Consider the following 18,970-nt stretch of genomic DNA (forward strand, 5'->3'; position numbering starts at 1 on the left):
AAGAACAGAATTGCTATTAACATCAAGTTTTTATATATAAAAACAGCTGCTACATTGATAAAAGTGGGACGCGGGTGGCGCTGTAGGCCTAGGGCTTGCTGATCAGAAGGTTGGCGGTTCAAATCCCCGCAACAGGGTGAGCTCCCGTTGCTCGGTCCCTGCTCCTGCCAACCTAGCAGTTTGAAAGCACGTCAAAGTGCAAGTAGATAAATAGGTACCACTCTGGCGGGAAGGTAAATGGCGTTTCCGTGTGCTGCTCTGGTTCGCCAGAAGTTGCTTAGTCATGCTGGCCACATGACCTGGAAGCTGTACGCCGGCTCCCTCGGCCAGTAAAGCGAGATGAGCGCCGCAACCCCAAAGTCGTCCGGGACTGGACCTAATGCTCAGGGGTCCCTTTACCTTTACCTTGATCAAAAGTTTAATTGGTTGTTTTCTTCTTGATTTGAACTTTCTATTAAAAGTAATGGGGTAATAATTATGAAAAAATACTTACTCATCAAATCTTTGAACATAGTTTTCTCATGTGTCAGAAGATGATCGATAATGGCTCGCCAACTGAAGAAATTTAACAATTAAGTAAAGTTTAGTGTAATTTAAGTTTAAATCCTCTAGCACCTTGTGTGAAGCAAGCACAAAGGAAGATGACATTTCTTTCAAAGTCACCCAGGTGCTGGGCAGTAAAATTGTGCAAATCTTGTTCTTAGTTTATGATGAATGCAGACATTGACAACTCCAAGCTGCACAGTTTATCACAATTTTCTACACATGACAGTCTACTTCGCTTTAGAAAATTTCATATTATCAAAACAGTCCTGAGGCACAACTTTAGTTTTTTACCATGCATTGCACATCTTTAAAATAATGTATTAGAATAGATGCAGAAGTATTGTAATCCCAGTTTCGATGAAAAATACTCTCTCAACACAGTGGTGATAACCTGCTTTCCCCCCCTAAAGACCAATGTTTTTCTGAATGAAATCACTGGAAAATTAGCAACTCAGTTTTTAGAGAGATTCCAAATTAAAAGTATAACTTCATTTACTGGAGTTTATCCATTTGTACATTCAGAAGCCAACAACAAGACTGCCCGAGTCATACACCTTACTGAATGCATGAAGTATCCATCTGGAAGAAAGCTGGATCCATATATAGTTCTAAGACATCTTTCTTCCATGCGCGCTTGGTATAAGCATAGCCACTTAAAGAACTGAGCAACTGTGTACTAGCACGAAAGCTAGGAAGATTGTAGGCACTGTAAACAAACATACACAATAGACAAATCACTTACTTTCTAAACATGTATGTCACTCACATGCTCCCAAACTGACAGACTTCACAGCAACATTCTACTTTAACAGTTGATACTCAATAAAATATTTACATTAGTTCCAAGGAAAATTCATGGGTTAGCTTTTCTAAGCTCAGATCTGGAGTCAGCACCACCAGCAAGCAGAGGAACCCTATCGTGGTTGATAAATAATTATGTTCCTCTTTTGCCATTTCTAACCTCTGACAATAAAATTGCTGCTTTGCTAATTTGTATTCAAGGAGCAACCTTAAACCAAGTCATATCTTGTAAATCAGGACTGTCAACTGGAGAGGAGTACCTGTTTCCATATTTGATTCTGAATTCTCATTTTGTACAGCCCCAAATTTCCACATACTTCCATGCCAGTCAAGCATCAATTTCCCCACCATCAGAAAAAAGCATCACAATTACTATGCTCTTGACTCTCAACTTTCAACAAGGAAACATCAAAGCTATCTTGGCAGTAGGTGGCAATCACTTAATGCTTGGCAGATCTATGAAGTATATTATGGAACAACAGTCTTGGAAGAGCTTTGACCTTGAAGCAAGGAATCTGCTCAAGTTGGGTCCCCAAGTATGGTGTGCATATTGCATGAGTTACATATACATGATGTAAGGAAAAAAATTATTTACCTGTGATTGCGTAAGTAAGGAAACACATAATACAGCAAACGCGAGATCAAAGGCACTGCTTTCTCTTTTTCATCACTCCGGTAAACCATATCCAGGAGAGAAGCAAGAACCTATGGAGAAAGAAAGTTCCATTTAAAAAAAGAACAGCTCTTCTGATTTAATAGTAATCCTGAAAATTGTGAAGTGTCACATTTCGAAAACATTAGCAATGCAACTGATGCTGTATGCTCAAGCAGCTCTGTCTGTTAATGGAGGGTCAGCGAACATGCAGAGCTTTCATTGACAGAACATATATATATAGGAAAGACAATAGGTTTAGAACGGTTTCCTTCTCAGAGTAAAAAGAAATCAGGACTCACCTCTGCAAGGATAGAGAGGGCCTGAACACTGTACACTGATGGAGCAGAGGCAGAGACCATTGAAGAAGGTACTGCTGATGTATCTGTAGAAGAAGGAACATTTTATTTTTCTTTCATGCTCTCAAACTTTTTTCCATTAGTAGTAGGTGGTTTTGGTGGGGGGCGGTGCGGTGGGGGGAACACCAATGGTTAGAAAGTTGTTCTGAAGACATTGGGCAAGACTTATCTAGTCTGAATGTCTAGCCACATGCATTTAAAGCAAGCAAATCAGCCTGTTCTACACCAAACAGAAGGCAACAAGCATTCAGAACCTAGTGTGGGGCATTAAAAGCAAATAAAGGATCAAGTACCCCTGGGTCCCCAATGGCTTTCCTCCTCTAAAGTTCCACTTCATGGCTTTGCTCCCCCCCCCAAACACATTAGCATTTAATGTGTAGTTAGAACCACAGAGACCCAAGCTACCTTTCCTTATGGAAAAAAAACCAGCTGCTGGGGGCTCTTTATGAGCACTAAATGCAATGTGTTGCCAGTCCCTGAATTTAGCAGCTTAAAATTCCCTTTAAAGGGAAGCTGCCTGGTGCCACCCCCATTTTCTTTTTGGCACCAAGTGAAAACCTTCTCAATTATATTGGCCTTTTAGCGATCCATTTTATATTTTTATTTTTGCAAGTCACATATTTTGGCTGAAGAGTAGCTGATAAATCAAGTAAATTATTTAAGAGAGAGGCTCTATAATGGAAGGAAGAAAGTTGCTGGATATTTGTGTCATCAAATGCCTGCACAATTCTGAGGATATTTCACCTCCTGAAGTGTTTCAACCTGACTTGGGAATATCAATCCATTTATCGTCTACTGATTCTATAACTAATTTATCTTCAAAATTCACACATACACCTCTCCAGCTTTGCTAACCTAATGACTTTTACTGTTTCCTTTTTTCTATTATCTACCTTCTAAAGAGTCTGTGTGCTGTGGTTAGTACTCAAGGGGGAGACAGATATGAAAAGCATCTCTGCCCCACCTTAAGCCAAAAATAGGGTTCCAGAGGGGCTTACAAAGATTAGCAGTAAGACAGCCCTTGCCTTCAAGCTCACAGTCCCAAAGGGATGAGACACACATGGTAAAATGAATGGGGAGAGAGGAAGGGGAAAGGGAATCTCAGGTATTACTTCTCAAAATCACATATCTTACAGTAACTATGTGGGATGGAAATAGTTCCAAGTAACTTGACTGAATGAATGCCTCTAGGGAACAACTGGGGAAGAGCTAAAGGCAACTGGTCTCAGCAGATGTGATGGAAAAGCTCTGCTGTTTCTCCTCTCCAGTTCTATATTATCAGTTATCTAGCTAAATGAATTTGTGCTCCAAAATGGATGCTGGTGGAAGAGCATTGTGTGAAACCTAAACATTCCTTATATGGCCAGTGTTTTATAATTGCCCAATCCTACTTCTTCCCTCCATCTTAAGCAGACCTGTGGGACTAAAATGCTTGTATAAAACAACAGCTAGCCCGTAGAACTGTGTCCATTTTTCTTACCGCATAAATCATCTTCAGCCATGGGCTCATCTAAAGCAACCTGAGGCTGAGCTTTAACCTCCAGATTCCTGCTCAGCCAGCTAGTTTGTTCTAGAGAAGAACCAGCAACATTCCCGACGGCTTCCAATATTTTCTGGGTTACCTCCTGAAAGGAAAAGCAGAGTAAGAGACGAGTGATTTGTGCATATAGACATCACTCCGGGCATTTTGTCTTATGGAAGTAATATTTGTTTTATTGTGAGAAAGGAGATAAGTGGCAAACCAAAATATCACTTTACTCCATTTGAATTCCGTGAAGGCAGTGCACGCTACAGAGTCATTTCCCTTCCTAACCAAATACTGACAGTGTGGCTAATGTGTGAAGTGCAATTTGCAAGGCATTTGTGATATGCCTATTGGCCCATTAGAATAATGAAATTTTCATTTTTCTATTAAAAATCCACCCTAAAAGTTCTGTTGGATATATTTTAGATCTATAACTACATGTTGGCTATCTTCTTTTTGGACTTGTTTTCTGAGTACAGAATGAAGAGCTCCACTTATGATATAAGCCAACGTTTGGCAAGAACTGTTTGCTGTTTGACTACAAGAAGCCATGATGATCATTATGCCCAGGCTTGAGGAGCAGAAAAGATGCTGGCTAAGCATCCCTGAATACAAGTATCACCATACAGAGCTTGAGATAAACACAGCAATGGGCCCTATATCTTCCTTTGAAAATGGATGTTTGAAAGTTCTCTGATAGCAGCACCAAAGGGACCCCTAGATGAGCAAATTCTGGTTACTCCCTATGCTAATTAAAAAAAAGATAATTTATCTCTGTGATCCTTTTGAGTTTGTGCTGGAACAAAAACAAACTTTGTTTAATCAGGAATGAAATACCTTATTACTTTCATCCATTTTTATCTTTGGGTACCTTTTGATACCATGCTTCCTGTTCAGAGTTTAAGAATTACCCATGCCTCTGTTTAATTAAACTGGGAAAGAGTATTCAAGGGAAAACACCCCAGGTATAAACTGTGGAGGGGAGGGGTAAATGAGGGGTAAACTAGACACTTGAAGGTTGTGGTGTTGTCATGTCCCTGGTGATGCCTTTATATCACATGCTTGTTACATCAGAAGATTTTTTTTTACTTTTATCAACATTTTATTCCCATTTTAGAGACAGAAGCTTTTGTTTTGTGCAATTAATGTAAGACAGTAGGGCAAGATCTTAATTAGAAACCAGTTGGTTTCAATGTTCTTCATCCAGGCTTTGGCACAATTTATGACTTAGTTGTGATAAGGAAAGCTGAAGTATTTAAGGATGAAAGTGAAGGAAAAGAAACAAAGAAGGTGAGTCTCTTGCTACAAGTCATAAATTAATGAAGGACTAATTAATGAGAAATAAAATTGTTCAGGGGTACCAGAGAGAACCAGAGTGTGGTTTGAGATCTGAAATGAAAGGGGGTTTTCTATTAGGGAAACACAAAGAAGAGAGACTTTGGGAAGGGGTGGGGCTCTCTTTTGATGTTTTCTTACAACTTTTAGCTTACAATGGTTGCCCTCCCTCTCTCAACAGCACCTTCCATGAGGGTGTGCTGACTTGGTGTTATAGGGAGGGGGAGAACAGGTCTGTCATTTTTGCATTTCCTTAGGCAAGCTTGTCTGTTTGCTAAGAGGCTTATAGAAGCTAGATTTTTCTTACAGTGTTTACTATTTCATTATGTTTTTGATTGTCCCTATTTTTGCTCAGGAATCTTCCAATGGAAAACCTCACTTACAGCAAGTCTAGTAGATATGGACCTTTGATTTATCATCCCCCAAAGCCCCCAGTTCTGCTTCACGGGAGCAGAACCTTTTTGAAACCATGGGCCAGATATTTATCAGGCTCTGCCTCATTGGTAAAATTTGGCAGGTGGATGTGGCTGCCCATCTGCCAGTCAGCTGACATCACATGATCTAGTGTTTTGAAGTCCCAAATTTGTACCTCACAGGTAGCAATATCCTGCTAATACAAAGCTTTCCCCCATTTGTCTTAGTACCTGCTTCAACGCAAGCCCCTGCTGATGCAGTCAATTTATATGCATTGAATTTAGAACCTGTTTTTCACAACAGCTAGTAGTTTGGGACTATTAAGCGTATAGTTTGGTGCATTAAGTCAAGTTTGGTGCATGACCAGGGAGCAGGGAGAAATCAAGATCTACATTTATGAACTGAAAACATGCTCTGGAGTACCTGCAGGTCTTTCTGATCCTTCTTGTTTTCCTGGTTTGGAGTTCTAGTCACAAAATCATTCAGAGTGCTGCAGAAGAATAAGCCCAAGTTAGTGTACCATTACACTACTAGTGTACACTATTAGTGTGCTACAATTGTGGTGTGCAAAAACAACTGCTGCTGCCGTACCTGAGAAGCAAGAAATAACCAGGTGGTGCCAAATTCAGCTGCACAGATTCCTTCAACACTCCGAACAAGGACTGGAAGTTCTCCTGCAAAGCTATGACAGGAAGTCTGAGGGGAAACAAAAAAACACACACAAAGCCATCAGTTCCAGTGCTGAAGCATACTGAAACCATGCACACAGCAAATATCAGATAGGGGCGTACAGGAAAGGCTATTGTGAGGGACCTATGACAGCTATTTAGTTATGTTTCATTTTGAAGATTAACCATTCCTATGTATTGTTGCTGTCAGGCAATTTATGCAATTCGTTGAGGTACCATTGAATACACAAGTGCTCTAACTTACCTCAGAGCCTTCATGATGAAGGGAGGAATAAAAGAATCCCTAAGCGAATACATTTCTGGGACATTTACAATGGCAAAAGTAACACTGCCTTCAGCTATACACCATATTGGGTACCCTATTAAAAACCCAGCTTCGAAATGGATAAAATCTGATCCATCAATAATAAAAGTATGATTTAGGAAAAAATTTCCAATGAATTTCCAAGGCCAATGATTTATGAGCCACCAGTAAAATGAGGCTGCATTTTAAGCTGTATTTTACTCAAAAAATAAAATAAAAAACAATTTAAAACTGTCTTTTATATTTGGTGTTAGCCACCCTGAGCCCGGTCTTGGCTGGGGAGGGCGGGGTATAAATAAAAAATTATTATTATTATTATTATTTAATTAATTTTTATTAAGGGAACCCCAAACCTGGACCCAATCCAAAACAATTTCCATCCCAAAACCCTTGAAGGACAGCCTCAAAACAGAATCATACCGCCCAATCTCATTAATAAACCAAGACTACAAGATTTATTATTATTATTTATTATAAGGGCACTATTGACCCTAAGGGCACTGAATCACACCAAAAGGACCATGAGTTTTGCACACATAATATGGAAACGAGATTGTTGCAAACACGTAATGATTCCTAGCTGCCTGAAAATTGTATCTGTGTGATACATGTTTGTTGCACTCATGCAATATGTTAACATGTACAAAGAAAAGTAAAGCAATGCCAAACTAAAGTGAGGAGGAAAGTGTCCTCCTCCTAGCCAGCATTTATTGTGCATCAATACTGTACCTATCACATGAATTGCATAAGTCCCCTATCCAGACATCTTACAATCCTCCACACAATCATGCAGTTATCCAAGATTGGACTGAAATCATTGTTAATAATGACCTTTTTGGACTTACTTTCTGAGCTCTGTGCAGAAGCAGCAGACCCAATAAGGGTGTGAAGCAAAGTTTGGTTTCACGAAGCAATAGTGATCCACAAGGCCTGAGATCAAAAAGATGCTGGGCCAAGCATTCTTTTTTGTGTTTTTATTAAAATATTTTTTTTATGAGTGACAAATGTTCATTCTGTTTTCAAAACGTCGAGTCCTTCATATAGGTCAGTTACATTCAGTTTGATACATTATTGTTAGGGGACGTTTTTGTGTCAGTATCCCATGGGCGATATGATTTTACTTTGTGGATGTCTCTGAACGGCTTTGAGATAGAGACTATTTTGGAGGAGGAGGACCACGTTTTAGGAATGGGGCCCCTTTATGATGTCATTAAACAGGCTGGTCATGTGGGGCATCAGGGTTTCTTTGAATTTCTTGTTGAATTCTGTTGTAAAGGCATCTGGGCAAGTGGCTTTGTGTTATTTTAGGTCCTTGAGGACGTCTCTATTTCCTCGGGGGTAATAAAACTGTCCATGTATTCCTGTTCCTCTGCTGTTAATAAAATTGTAAAAGAATGACCCCCTGTGCTCAAGAATTTAAGGAACCATAAAAACTCATTAAACTCATAGAACATAAAAGAAGAGAGATTGACTCTCCAGAAATTAATAGGACAATGATCAGCATCCTGTTCCCAAAACAATGTTTTTACAAATTTGAAGGGATAAACTCCAGGCTTCCACCAAACAGATGCAGGAAAAAATCACTCAAATCAAAAATACATTGCCTCACCCAGAAAGATGGCTATGTAACATTCTCCTCCTAAGAAATAATCTCAGAATTCGTTGAGTTGGACTCCAATATATACACCTCACAGAACCTGCCCAAATGGAATAAAAAATTTCCTGGCAGGATTGCCCATTGCTAAAGTAAGATATTGTGAGCCAGGGTAGCAACTTAATTCATTTTACCAGAGGTAGCAAATGCGTTGCAAAAACAGTAAGAATGATTAACTATCTAATTAACAATCTAGTCAACACTGCCTTGCTGTCAAAACTGGGAACTTTGTACTTCAGGAGAAATTAATCTTTTATTTTACTTTATTAAGAGAGAAGGCTGGATGGCCTAAGTTTTGAAATGTCCCAAACATTTTAATAAATCCCACCATATGGGACAGTACAGAATTACGGTACTATTTTTCTTTTAAAGAGCGTATTTTCCCTGTTTAGAGGTAGACACCATTAGTTTGGGCAATTAGGATGACAAAAGGGAGGGGAAAGATTTACAACTTCTCTCTCAGCCTGGTACCAAATGGTGTCAAGATTCCTCTTCTTGGTCTCAACAATATTTATGACCCAGTTCTGATTACGAAGTCGAAGGAGCTCAGGTTACAATGAAGATGAAAAGAATAGACAATCCAAAATCTGGAGACTGAGTAGTACATTATTCAGAGGTGAAACAAGACAGAAAGAACCAATGACCTCAGTGTTGGAAATGATCTGAAATGAAAGCAGTCTTTACAATGAAAACAAAGACGTGTCACTCCTTATTTTTCTATCCTGAGCTTGTGTCCTTTTCACAATCCTTCAACCTAATGCTACAGCTTGCAGGTTTGGAGCTCCCTTCTCATTCTATTTTGGATTTTTGGATGACTTTTGACCAGGCGTCTTCAACTGAAAACCACAGCAAATCTTGTAGAGATGCACACTTTGACTAGCTTGCTAATTAGGTAGTTAATCATTCTTACTGTTTTTGCAACACATTTGCTACCTCTGGTCAAATGAATTAAGTTGCTACCGTGGCTCACAATATCTTACTGTAGCAATAGGGCACTTGGGAGCTATTTGTATTATCTCTTTTGCAGCTCATGCTATTTGAACAAAGCAATTCTATAGTTCCTCAGCATCAGGACCAAAAAAACGCTGTAAGCATTCTGTGCTTTTTTTTTTTTAAAAAAAGGGAAGAATAGAAAGCAAATGTATTAATGCTTGTAGTTACTGGATTCAAAAAGAAGTAGAAATGTTTAACAGCCTAGAAGCTCATTTACCTTTGAATGAAAGCATAGCAGAACTGGAGCACTGGGATATCCACTAGAGAAGATTTCTGGAAAGAAAGAAAAAACCCTATTACCCAATTACAAAGAAAACACAATAACGCAAATTTGAAACATATTGCAGACAAAATAATCCACAAATTATTTCAGTGATGACTTGCTTCTAAGTAGTGGTTGTGTAGAAATAAAACTGTAATTTCAAATTTCCTACAAGTTGCTTACAAAAACCAGGGACACCTGCAGTTCCTTGAAAGACACTTGGTGTTTGAATAGAGATCCCAAATTAGCCATGCTATCCTAGATTTTTTTAAAAAAACTATAGCCTCTTGTTTACTGTCTTGTTTACTCAAGTTACTATGTGACTGACCAAATCTGAACGCTAATCAACTCTGTATGCTGCTCACAATCCTTTAAATACCGTAGTGATGAGGCAAAAATCAAGAGCTCCTGTTCTATTCATACCTTTCATCTCATTTTAACCTCTCACTAACTCATTCATTAAAGATCTAATCGACTCATGGAATTTATCAGGTGAAGATATCTCTCAGAACTACAGCTTTTTCTTTCCATGGAGTAGGGGGACAACATGCACGAATAAAGAGTTTTTTAGCCTCAATATAGTAGGCAGATGAGCAATTGAAACTTCCTAATTTGGGAGTAACAGAGATTATAGACAGAGCAAAAATGACACTTACCTCTTCACCTTTGATTTGGGATGGTTTCTTTACAACTTCTTTTACAAGCTGCAGTATAGTGTCTGTCTTCAGAGTACTTAGGGCACAAACTAGATCAACAAGTATAAGCTGAGATGCACTAGCTGCGGGAGGAATCTGAAACAAAAACACATTTTTTAAATAAAGGACCACCCCTTGTAAATGGGACGCGGGTGGCGCTGTGGTCTAAACCACTGAGCCTAGGGCTTGCTGATCGGAAGGAAGGTCGGCGGTTCGAATCCCCGCAATGGGGTGAGCCCCTGTTGTTCAGTCCCAGCTCCTGCCCACCTAGCAGTTCGAAAGCACGTCAAAGTGCAAGTAGATAAATAGGTACCACTCTGGTGGGAAGGTAAACGGCATTTACGTGCGCTGCTCTGATTTGCCAGAAGCGGCTTAGTCATGCTGGCTATGTGACACGGAAGATGCCTGCGGACAAACGCCGGCTCCCTCGGCCTATAGAGCAAGATGAGCACGCAGCCCCAGAATCGTCCATGACTGGACCTAACGGTCAGGGGTACCTTGTATATTAATTTGTAACATGCCTTTTAAGAAATATCTGGTTCTATTCTACAAGCATGCACAGGAGCTGATAATGTGGTGTTCAGACACAGTAAAAACAAGAAACCAGGCATACTGCATTTGGGGTGTGTGTGTGCCCGGGAAATGCTTTGATGTAGTCTTTGCCAACCTGGTGCCATCTAGATGTTTTGAAGTTTTACCTTATCATTTACCATAATCAATGAATTATTTATCACACCTTTGTGATTTCTTCTTCTTTACCTTTGTTTTGTTTTGATGCCTGTGAGATTTTTTGCTGCTCCACACTGCTGCTACAGCAGCTATAAGTTGTACTCCAAGCTGCCCAGTGAGGGGATTCAAGAAGTCAAGGATTTTATTCTTCAGAGTCTATAGAAAAGAAAAGAAATACTTCTAGAATGGGTTTGGATGGAATTTGTTTTCCTACAGACAGGTGCCCTGGTAAAATGTCATAAGCAACTCACTATTTTTAAATAACACCTTTTGTTCTCATACTGGGGGGGAAAGGAGTCTAAATTCCCACTGTGCATGTATTTCTCATTATAAGCAAGAATTTATCATGCAGCAGTTTTTCCATGTGGCACCTGGAAGTTGCTTATGAAAATGAACATTACAGTTGCTGTTGAGAAAACAGAGTCAATAATTGTGTGCTTTATACCAAGGCCATTTGTTGAATCAAGGCTTGCTTACTCAGGAAGGAATCCTAACTCCCAGCAAAGGAGCTGTGGGGATAAACAGTGGGAGAGCTATCGCTATCAAAAAAGGCTATCAGTGACTACCAGTTGCTGGGAGGCACAAGTAAGAGTGCTGTTGCATTTGGGTGCTGCTTACTGGCTTTCCATAGGCACTTGGCTGGTGATTGCAAGAACAGGATGCTGAACTTGATGGGCTTTTGGTGTGATCCAGCAAGCCTTTTATGTATAAATCACATTGGCCAGAGCGGATGGTGTGTGGGGTGGTGGTGGTGGTGGTGGGTACTAGTTTGAGGCTTACATTAGGGCCTGTCTCTGGCTACTGTCCAGTGGATCCATGGCTAGTCCACCCTCCCCCCACCTCATTTTGGGGGCCTTACACCAGGCATTGCTGGTGGCTGCCTGTCAATAGCCTGTGCTGTCATTGGGGCAGCAGGGACCTACAAGGCAGAGCCCCTATGATGACAGATCCTAGACAGTGCCACATCCTGGGTCAACACCAGCAATGCAGATTAAGGATAAAAGCCTCTTCTGCATTTGGTGTGAGACTCTGACAAATAGAGATGTATTAAAAGTGGTTTACTACATCTGCAGATACTCAATGGCGTGGGCACCTGAACTTTATCTCTATGGCTTTCTGCAGAAGCACTGCCAATCACTTCCAAAAAAATGCCTATTAACCTAAGCAACTTCTTATCAGAAAAATGTGGACAAGATTTTCCCAGATGTGGTGCACCTGCCCACAGATCACCCAGGCTTAATAAAGCTTACGTACTTTGGTTGCCTTAAAGTAAACCGAAGAAGAGCCTTTTGTTCCAAGGAAGTCAGCAGGTCTCTTTTGAGAATCTTCCTTTTTTATGACACCCCAAAGGAGAGACATGGTGTTAATGATACGGGGAAACTCTTCCAAAATGGCATTCCTGGCATTTTTTAGGTTTATAGGGTCAACATTCCACGGTGACTGGGAATACAAAAATAAATAAACAATCCATTAAATCCAAATATGACCAACACTGGAGATCACCCACACTATAGATATGCAGGAAAGAAATAACACATTCAAAATCCTAAACAATATAATATACCGTGTTTCCCCCTTTTTAATACGTAGTCAGAAAGTAAGCCATAGCAGGCTTTTAAAGCATTTGTGCAATATTAAACACCCCCTGAAAATAAGCCATACCTCCGCGCAGCAGCGCCGCTCACCTCGAGGCAGCGGGACCCAGCAGCAGCGTCGTCCTTGTCCTCCCGCTGCTGTTGCTGCTGCTGCTGCCGGGCCAGGCAGAAGCGAGGCCGCTGCTCGCCCCTGGGGGCTGCATGGCCCAAGGCTGAGCGGCGGCGGGAGGCCCGCGGGCGCTTCCACACCGCTGGAGTGACGGACGGCGGCGGGAGCGCTGCTGGCCCCTTCCGCGACGCCGGAGTGTCATGGGCTGCATGGCCCAAGGCAGAGTGGTGACGGGAGGCCCGCAGGCCCTTCCGCACCACCGGGGTGACACACGACGGGAGCGCTGCTGGCCCCTTCTGCGCCGCCAGAGTGCCCGGCGAGGAGGCCTGCCGCCCCGACACCCAGAACCGGCGATGGCAGAGCAGAGCGCTCCGCAGCGCCGATCGCTCGGAGCGCCGATCGCTCGGAGCGCCAATCGCTCGGAGCGGCAATCGCTCCGCAGCGCCAATCGCTCCGCAGCGCCGATCGGGCGGAGCGCCGATCGGGCGGAGCGCCGAGCCAGCGACCTGGCCTCTTCCTGCCTGCTGCCCGTCGTCCGCCGTCCGGAACCGGCAAGGAGGAGGGGAAAGGGGCGCCTGGGAAGGAGTCGGGAAGGCCCTTGCTGCATGAGCCATGGGCGCGCGGCTCCTTCCAAGCGCAGTGAGAGAGAGGCTTGAAAGGGACGCGGCAACGATGGGGGCAGCCATGGGGGCTCTCAGTGCCGCCTTGCCCGGGCCCCACATTCCCCGGAGGCCTTCCGCCTCGCCAAGCTCGGCTGGCCAAGCTCGGAAGGCGCGCGGGTGGCCTGTCTAAGGCCGGGCGGGATCCCTCAGCCCTGCTCATCCTCATGTGTTTATTTCGCGAAACACCCCCCCCCAAAAAAATAAAGTAGCAGGAACCTTGGAGCGGTTGGCAGGGGGGGAAATGGAAGAAAGAATAAAAAACCGAGACAAAGGCATCGCCGGGCGGAGCGCCTAGCCAGCGGCCTGGCCTCTTCATGGCCCGGCCGAGGAGGCCTGCCGCCCCACCGCCCGGAACCATAGATACCATAAAAACATAATAACAATAAGACATCCCCTGAAAATAAGACCCCGTGTGTTTTTTTGAGGAAAAAAAGTTATAAGACGGTGTCTTAAAAAAGGGGAAACACGGTATATATATAAATAAGCAAGGCTGTTCTTTGCAGCCCAGCAAAATCATTCTCAAAATAAACTACAGGGCCCAGGACAAAGCGATAGAAAGCACGGATTGTAATATATGCTTTGTTGTTGTTTTAATTATTATTATTATTAATATGTATTATTGCAGTAGTAACATTAATCCAATTATATTCGATACAATACAAAAGATATTTGAGATTGTAAATATCTGCACGGTGCTTATTGTTATTATTATTAAATATTAATAATTATTATTATTGGTGTACTTATTTCTTATTTAAAGCACTGTTTCATACTGCCATCAATGAGATTTGCAATAGGCAGAATGTACGCAGGCAATTAACGGGGAGGGAGTGGGTTAATCAGCGACCAAGCATAGAAACAGCCTGACGTGTCCCTGTGGTTCTAATCGAATAAATAAGATTGCAAACCAATATTGCTCTTGCCAAAAAAAAAACAGTCACCAAACAATATGCCCCCGAGTGTTGATAATATCTATGCTGATGACCAGCCAATGCCCCAATATTGTCTGCATCGCCTAGCAAGCAGGACCCCTCAGGAAGCGGGGTTTATTCTCAATAATGTGACTCAATATTATGCACACTGACTGGATTGACAATACTTATTTATTTATTTATTTTAATTAAGAATGCTGAAGTTTGTTTGGCGTGGGCTTGGACACACCTGGACTAGACACCATTTAAAGCAGTCTACTGTGCATCCCGGACTCTCGCAGGGGACAAATCTGAATTCAATAACCAAAATTTTTAAGGATGTGGAATCTTTTAAAGGTGTGGGAAAAGTAGGAATATGGTAGGGTGCCCCTAATTCCATCAGAAAATTGTTGAAGGTTATGGCGTTATGCAACCCCCAAGCTACATCTGCTTCATAGAATCTGAGTTTTTTGTTGTTGTTGTTGTTTGTTTTGTGTTTGTTAGTTTGTTTGTTTGTTTTCCTCCCCTGGTGGTCATCTAGTCCAGCCCCCCGTATTGCAAGAGTACGCAGCTTCCAATATGGGAATTGAACCTGCAAACTTGGCGTTAACAACACTACTATCCTACCAACCTAGGAACAGTACCTCAGAGTTTGACTTGACCTTAGAGTTCGAGGGACCCAAGAGGTCATCCAGCCCATCCCCCTGTAATGCAAGAATATGCAGCCTTCCCCATATGGGGATGGAACCTGCGACCCTGGTTTTTTTTTTTTTTTGTGTGTGTGTGTGTGTGTGTGTGTGTGTGTGTTTTGTTTCTTTCTCTCTCTTCCCCCCCCCTTTTTTTATATCACTACTATCCTGCCAACCCAGAAACAATAACTCCACCTCAGGATGAGAACCAGAATCATACTCTGTCGGCAAGGTGACAGCAGGAGCCCCCATTAGCTAAGGTGGTGCCAATGAACTGATTGGCGGCCCCTGGGGATGCCCTATTTATTTATTTATTATATTATTACTTTCCAAAAAGGACACTATAAATCAAACCACCCTAAAGTACATTTATGCTGGGACAGTGAGTTGAATAGACTGTAGCCTTGGAAGGGGTCTGTAGGTCATCCAGTCCAACCCCCTGCAATGCATGAATATGCAGCTGTCCCACATGGGGATCAGTGTGCAACCCTGCCGTTTTAAGGCACCGTGCTCCCATCAACAGAGCTATTTCAAAGGGAATCTAGTACAGTATAGTGTATACTGGCCAGAAGCAGGCTTCTTCTTCTTCTTTTAGTGTGATGCCCACAGAGATATAGAAGCAAGCAAACCGCAGCATAAAAGGAAAAGCCACTACCAGTTAAATTCACTCGAAATGTAAAAAGATCCTAAGCAGTCTTAATACTGGGATTTCCTTATGATGAAATTTACCCTAAAAGAAGTAAGGATACTGGGCTAAATGTGTGGTAGCATGACGAGAGGTCCTGATTTTATTATTATTATTAATTTTTTACTTATTTATTATTACTGGGCTAAATGTGTGGTAACATGAAGAGAGGTCCTGATTTTATTATCATTCATTATTATTTAATTATTATTTTATTGTATTTTTATTCTGAAAGAGAATTTTGTATGCAGATGTAATAATAGCTAGCAGATGCCAAATTCAAATAATCAATCCACAGCTTAAAGAGGCTAAGGCAGCAAGTACTGTTTCTTAAACAATTGAGAATACAATACTGAAACAAAACGGGGGGGGGAGGAGGACTTGCAACAGGAAGCATGTAACAAAATGTTAAAAGAACAGGTAAGCGTTTTATAGTAGCAAGCAACGTCTCACTTAAAGCCGGCCCAGATAATTCAGAGCAGCTATACTGTGTAACAAAACTGCTATGGGCCTGATAAAACTTCCCCGCAGCTAAACCATGTAACAACTGCTGCTATTGGCAAAGTAAACTGCAGAGGAGCAAATATATCTAAAGGCCAGGCGATCTGGTCAGCTAGGCGATCAGGAAACAATGTAAGCAGGCTGACAGGAAACTGCTGGGCAATTAAGCAGTACTTAAGCAGTAATTACTGGATCCGACCCAAGACTGCACGGCGATCAGGGAAACAAAGAAACTGGGATTAAGGTGATTTTGCTGATAGATAGAAACTGCCAAGCCCTTAAGCAGCAGTTCAGCCGACTCTCTCATTTTTTATTTTCTACGCGACTTATTGGGAACCTTTGCGAAGCAAAAATCAACAAAGGGGACCCAGCAATCCTTCCCTGTCCCAGGGAATAGTCCGACACTGAGGGCAAAATTGGGAAAAAGGCTGGTAATATGCAAACATAACTATAGCAACTGCAGTAATTAAGGCCAATGGCTCAGTGAATGGAAGCAATCAAGGGGCAATTTACCCCGCAATATCTATATCAGCAGCTCACAGTTAAGGGTTTTAAAAGCAGACTCACTGTAGTTTGCGACCAGAAAAGGCAAGGAATTTTAACTTTTTGTAAACTTTGTGGCCACGTGTTCTATTAAAATGGCGATGCACACTGCTTCATGGTCGTCTTGGCAACCCTCAGCAACTCGGCAAAGGGAAAAACATTCAGCAGTTCCCTCTAAGCCTTAAACACTGAAAATGTTAGCAAGCACAGGGAAAATAGCAACAGCGATTAGAACTAGCTGTAAAAAGGGGTCTAGGAGCAGCGAAAGGGGGGGGTGGGGTGGACGATTTAACCACGATAGCAACAAAGTAACCCTCGGCAACACTCCCAAAGCTACTGAAGCACGAAGCTGCTAATTAAACAAAAGGCAACTAAATAGGTTGTGCTGCTCTGGCTTCTTTTGCACAATTAAAGCAGAGGTGAATTATGCACGTGTAGCAGCAACCCGATACAAAACAAACACGCACACATTAGTCAAGGGGATGTAGAGGGGTTCGCTTTTTGTCTTTTTTTAAAAAAAAAAGGTAGCTCGCAAGGAGGGGTTTTTCCCAGCGGCAGAGAGAAATACAAAGGGCTAAATGAAAACACAAGGCAGAGATGCAAATTTCCAGGCTGTCCCCACACACACACACCCCGCAAGCATACGATACCCTACAGCAGCTGCTCCTTGCTCTCACAAGATCAGCAGTTGTTGAATCCAGAAGAAGCAAGGCAGAGTCCCTGCCGCGCTCTTGTTCAAATAGGCGAGCCACGCCCCCCAGAGCAACCTAATTGGCTGTGCTAGGGGCGTGCCGCGGCAGGGAGATGACCAATGGGCTGGGGGGAATGCTAACCATTCCCCCCCACGTGAAGGCCTCGTGGCGCCCACAACATCTCCTCCCCCCGAGGTGGGGAAGAGACTTTATAAGACGGTGTCTTAAAAAAGGGGAAACACGGTATATATATAAATAAGCAAGGCTGTTCTTTGCAATAATGACATTATAAATCAGACCCTGTTTTACCACATTTTAAAATTCATTCAATAATTTTTGCTTAGCCTTGTTTATGCATATATTGGGGTACAAACAATTGCACTATACACCACCACTTCCTATAATTTGCACACACAAAAAAGGGTTCCAAATCAAAATTCGCTTCAGCAGTATCAACCTTTATCAACCATTATCAACCTTGATAATGGGTAGCCATCTTGGCTTTGCAATCAGATTTAAAAATAAAGTGGAAAATTAGATGTGTTGGCAGGAAAGATTGTCAATATCAAAGATTGTCAATATCACCTAATAAATCGGGTGCACATTCACTTGATATTTTAAAGAAAATCCTATATGGGATTTCAATTTTTTTAAAAAAAATGTCTGGCCACATTTCACATCTCATAGTATATTGAGGCTATAAATATACTTTAAACTAAAATACCTGCTGTTTCCCCTAGCTGCATTTTAAATCACAAACCCAAAGTAGTTCTCTTTGAAATCATGAAATTGATACAACAGAACATTTTCACCGTCACATAAGGAAATTTCTAACTGTGGCTTATCTTGACCTGACAAAAGATTTCACTATTCCATCTAATGGAATATGAGGCTGTGTCATGGTTTGAATCCAGTAACACCCTTAAAGTTCAACATAGTTTGAATGGATATTCTTTAATAATTGGAAACATCACCTGTCAAAAGTATATATTAGACAGCAAAAGAAAGCAAGAAAAACAACAACATCATTACCTTTTTGGTTTGGTTTGGATGATCCAAAAGACAAAAATGGCCAATAGTGGTTAGTCCTTCCAAAAGAGTAAGAGGATAATCTGGTGTGATGTTTTCCCTTTTAGAATTTATGCTTTGGGGAGAAAGTTAACAATTCAATTGGTTATTTCAGTCTCGTAAAGAAATTAGAAGATAGCCCCCATTCACTTCCATTAAGCTAGAACCTTTCCTTTGCACGCTATGCTTTTAATCCACGCAGCCAGTTATCTGCTGATGCTTTGCTATCCAGGGAGAGTTTGCCCACTGGCTTACTTGTAAAAGCAAAGAGAGAGCTGTGTGTAGACTATCTGTCCTGGATGGGAGGGGAAAACAACAGTGGGTTTTTTTGGGGGGGGGGAAATACCAAACAAACCTTGCAAGATGATGAAAATGTGGCAGAAAGAAGTCTGTTCTGATTGAGACACAAGAACTGAGTGGGACATTTCCCCTACTGGTGGAACTGAGAAGCTGAAACAAGTCTTGCCTGCCTAGCTCAGTGGCATTACATGTGTTGCATGCAGAAGATCAGCTGCCCAGTTCAACCCCAGACACCTCCAATTAAAAGGGTCAGATTG

General features: G+C 41.9%; 1 protein-coding gene across 4 annotated transcripts in view; it reads right to left on the minus strand.

Annotated features, from left to right (window-relative positions):
- The window catches only part of DOP1B (DOP1 leucine zipper like protein B), a 68,322-nt gene that overhangs the window by 10,951 nt on the left and 38,401 nt on the right, over window positions 1-18,970 (minus strand). For all 4 annotated transcript variants that reach the window (XM_060273580.1, XM_060273579.1, XM_060273581.1 and 1 more), the window contains 12 exons: window positions 18,378-18,489; window positions 12,213-12,398; window positions 10,989-11,114; window positions 10,191-10,325; window positions 9,490-9,545; window positions 6,224-6,328; window positions 6,056-6,122; window positions 3,839-3,983; window positions 2,302-2,384; window positions 1,943-2,052; window positions 1,106-1,252; window positions 494-555 (listed from right to left, as the gene is read on the minus strand). In XM_060273580.1, the coding sequence (XP_060129563.1) occupies window positions 494-555; window positions 1,106-1,252; window positions 1,943-2,052; window positions 2,302-2,384; window positions 3,839-3,983; window positions 6,056-6,122; window positions 6,224-6,328; window positions 9,490-9,545; window positions 10,191-10,325; window positions 10,989-11,114; window positions 12,213-12,398; window positions 18,378-18,489 (1,334 nt within the window). The remainder of the gene's footprint in view (window positions 1-493; window positions 556-1,105; window positions 1,253-1,942; window positions 2,053-2,301; window positions 2,385-3,838; window positions 3,984-6,055; window positions 6,123-6,223; window positions 6,329-9,489; window positions 9,546-10,190; window positions 10,326-10,988; window positions 11,115-12,212; window positions 12,399-18,377; window positions 18,490-18,970) is intronic.

Source organism: Zootoca vivipara, chromosome 4, assembly GCF_963506605.1.
Source record: "Zootoca vivipara chromosome 4, rZooViv1.1, whole genome shotgun sequence".
NCBI classification, from domain to species: Eukaryota; Metazoa; Chordata; class Lepidosauria; order Squamata; family Lacertidae; genus Zootoca; species Zootoca vivipara.